This window comes from Onthophagus taurus, chromosome 5 (assembly GCF_036711975.1).
Source record: "Onthophagus taurus isolate NC chromosome 5, IU_Otau_3.0, whole genome shotgun sequence".
NCBI lineage: Eukaryota > Metazoa > Arthropoda > Insecta > Coleoptera > Scarabaeidae > Onthophagus > Onthophagus taurus.
The window spans coordinates 12,094,113-12,097,932 of NC_091970.1; the positions used below are offsets into that span (position 1 = coordinate 12,094,113).

Below are 3,820 nucleotides of genomic sequence, written 5' to 3' on the forward strand. Positions count from 1 at the left end.
AGTTGGGAACATATGTACGTTTAATTCTGGATACTGTCACTTATGGCGTTGCTTTCGATTACAGAACCCATTTTGGCAATTTTTTGTGTTGTTAGTTTGACTGGTTTGACCAGGTTTGACATACTAATATTTTTGATTGCGTTGTATTGTGTACAGTGGAAGAGTTGCTAGCGATTTGAAGAAAAAGCGATTTGTTGTTGTTGCTTTATAATAAGTACACCTCGATTGATGCGGAAGCAGCATTAGATAAATGCAATAAAATTAAAAGGAAACGATGTGGTAAAAATAATAATAAAAAAATTAAAGAATAAAGTCTTTGTTATTCATTTAAAGACTTTTTAATAAACCCTGTACCAAATAATAATTTAATACCTAGTCATGTTTTTTTGATGTTTTTTTGTAAAACATTGTAAACGACAAAATTTAATGTGTTTAAAGTTTTGCACAGTTTGTAAAGTTTTGTCGCCAAGCAATGCTTTCGTAAAAAATCATCGATAAACCTTTCAAATAACAAATTTAATTTATATTTCCCGCCTGCCAATGATTTCAGCGCTGTAGGTGACAGTATCCAAAACTAATTGCGCATTTCAATCAAACGTTTATAGTTGCCCATCTATATAACAAATATATTATATCTTATCTATGGTATATATTTAAATGGGCGCGTTCAAATACATGACAGTATACCGGATCCAGTAAAAAATACTGATCATCACATCCAGTAGTGACGGATCGGAGAAAGAACGGTCCTGTAATATCGGGCCGCTGTGTGAACGTACCGTAACTCGTATATTAAAATGCGATTAATTATCTCAATAATTAACGCGTTCGCTTCGCTTCGCTCGCTCACGCGTTAAAATATCTCGATAATTAATCGCCTTCATTAATAGACTTATTGGTTAAATAACTATTATCTACGACTGCTCGGATAAGTCATTACCGCACTCATTTGAGGCGATTTGAGTTACGTAATGTGTTCATTACCGCACTGGTTTCATTACGTAACGTATTTTTAGCCCAATACAAACGAGCAACAATACAAAAGAAAAAGTGCTACCTATTTAAAGAGAAACAATACTATTTATTATAAACATTAACAGGCCTATTTTGTAACTCTCAACGACGTCGTTACGAGTCGTTTGTCGTTTATGAACGACAATTCGTATTTTGTAACTTCTAACCACATCGTTGCCTAAAGACTTTGAGGTTAGGTTTGGTCGTTAGGTAACGATACTGAGATAGCAGTCGTTTGTATGTCGTTTATGTGATTAGCAGAAAGAATCAAGTTATTTTATTCCGGATCAAAGATATATTGTGAGGTGATGGATGCAGAAAGAAGATAAAAAACGTGAGACTACCTACATATACATTTAATTATATCATAATTTTATGTATTAATTATGTATTATTTTATGTTATTAATGTATATTAGGAATGAAAATAAATTGTATATGCGACGATTGAGAGATGTGAGCAACCCATTTGAAACGCCAGATGACATTTTTCGAAAATTGTATAGATTTCCAGTAAATTTGGCCCATGAATTTTTTCTTGAGCTGAGTCCTTTTCTTGAAGCCGGTACAAGAATTACAAGAATACCGACAACATTACGATTTATTGTAGCATTACATTTTTATGCTCAAGGAAGCTATCAAAAATCTGCAGGAACAGACAACCGTTGCTCAATGTCTCAGTCACCTGTCAGCAAATGCATAAAAAGTATCACTGACGTAATATTACACCATTTTTCGGGAAGATATCTTAAATTTCCAACAACTTTAGAGGAAATTACTGCAATAAAGAATGGGTTTTCCCAAAACTTTAATTTTCCTGGGGTAATAGGAGTTATAGATGGAACTCACATCGCAATTGTACCTCCAGTATTTGGTAGATTTCCACCACGTGCGGTTTTCTTGAATCGTAAAAATTATTATAGTATTAATTGTCAAATAATTTGCGATTCAGATTTGAAAATATTGGCACTTTGTCCTAAATATCCGGGAAGTGTCCACAATTCAGCAATATGGATGATGAGCAATATTTATAGGGAACTAACAAGTCGTTACAGAAATGGAGAAAGGAGTTCTTGGTTGCTGGGGGACTCAGAATATCCATTACAGCCCTTCTTACTGACACCTGTGTTGAATACAGTAGAAGGTACACCTGAAGGACAGTACAATAGAACTTTATGTTTGACAAGAAGTTGTGTTGAGAGATGCATCGGAGTTTGGAAGGCAACACGTTCAGGTGCCTTGTAAAGGACAGAACGTTACACTATAGCCCAAGTAGTGCAGCAAAAATAACTATAGCTTGTGCAACTTTATATAACATTCTTAAAATTGCAAATGTAGATGTTGCTAATGAAGCACCTGATGAAAATGAAGATGAATTGTGTGATTAGGAATTATTTTCAATAAATTTAGTTGCAATAGTTTTAAACATTTTTTATTTAAAAAAACTAAAACAAAAATATTCATTAAGAAAAAACCATATCACAAAAAAAACTAAAATAAAAATATTCATTAGAAAATAACTGATATCACAAAAAATTAAGATTAAATTACACCTAGAATTCGCTATACTGCCGGGGCAAAAGGTCATAAGTCTATTTTTTTTAAATATGCGTTATTCTTCATATTGTACAATTGTATCAACATGAAGAATTCAAATTTGCCTCAAACACCATATAAAAAAAAATAGATTTATGACCTTTTGCCCTGGCAGTAGCGAATTAGTCTTCATCTTCTATGTTTACATTATATTTTAGCTCCATCTTTAGCCTCATGAGCTGCACCTCTTGTTTTTTAACTCTACTAATTGTTTAAAATTTAAGTTTATTTCCTCAAGGGTATTAGAATCAGTTTTTTTTTTCTTTAAAGAGTTTGAAAGTTTTTGCTGCTCTTTATTTTTTTCTTGATCCACAGCAACTGCAATATTTTCATTATTATTTATTCCTATTTCTGGCACACCTTCCATTCCTTCTATAACAACCTCGCCTGTCAGATATAGTAGTTTTTTTTCAATTTCGGAAAGTTCGCGTTCTGGTGCACCTTTATTTCCTGTCTCAGTATAGCTGTTTTTAATTATCCTTGCCCTTTTACGGACTTGGCTTTTCCAATCTACGAAAACCTAAAATAAAATAATAAACACTTATTCCAGAACATTATATAATTATTTACTCTCTTCCATTCATTTAAGGATTTCTGAGGTCCGCCACTAGAATTTAAACTATTAACTAAGTCCTCCCAACATTTGGTGAGCGCATTTGGGTGATCAGGAGTAACTTTGTTCTCTCTAAAATATTTATTTGTTTCCAACATATTGATGTATAGTTCGTATTGGTTTTGAGTGGTTCTCACTCTACGTCTTTTTGCTGGTGTCTCTAATCTAAAATATATTTTTTTAATAACAAAAACATTTTGCTTTATTACAATATTTTGTATTTACCCGGCCATTCTTTAAATATATTCTATTATAATTATAGTATTATAATTTTTATTTTTTTTTTATTTTGATATTTGCGAGAACACAGGCTGTGACACAGGTACACAGGTTTTAGGTTGATTGAGGTTATGTTGTTAGTTCAAACCATGTTCAAATCACAGAACAGTAGTATAGAGAAGTGCGCACTCTGTGTTAAAATAAGAGCAACACTACCCCCTCCAGATTCGTATGGCACACCCGCGGGAAATTTGATTTCTATATACTTTCCTTTCACTTCTCTATTTTCCTAAATTGAATTCTTTATTTCAAAAACCACCAAAAAGTGCCATTTTAAAATATTTGGCATTTTTTAGTTGGCTTTAGAAATAAAAATTCA

The 3,820-nt window shown here is 32.5% G+C and overlaps 1 protein-coding gene across 2 annotated transcripts; it reads right to left on the reverse strand.

The window, feature by feature from the left end:
• Positions 1–2,429: 2,429 nt before the first annotated feature.
• Positions 2,430–3,594, reverse strand: LOC139429866 (uncharacterized). Of its 2 annotated transcripts, XM_071196143.1 has the most exons (4): positions 3,448–3,594; positions 3,180–3,387; positions 2,992–3,129; positions 2,865–2,927 (listed from the first exon to the last, which is right to left on the reverse strand). In XM_071196143.1, exons 1-4 carry the CDS (start codon positions 3,453–3,455, stop codon positions 2,874–2,876), a joined length of 408 nt encoding a protein of 135 aa, XP_071052244.1. In that variant the 5' UTR covers positions 3,456–3,594; the 3' UTR covers positions 2,865–2,873. The 2 variants fall into 2 exon arrangements, with proteins under 2 accessions (XP_071052243.1, XP_071052244.1); XM_071196142.1 differs by having other exon boundaries at positions 2,430–3,129.
• Between the last annotated feature and the right edge of the window lie 226 nt (positions 3,595–3,820).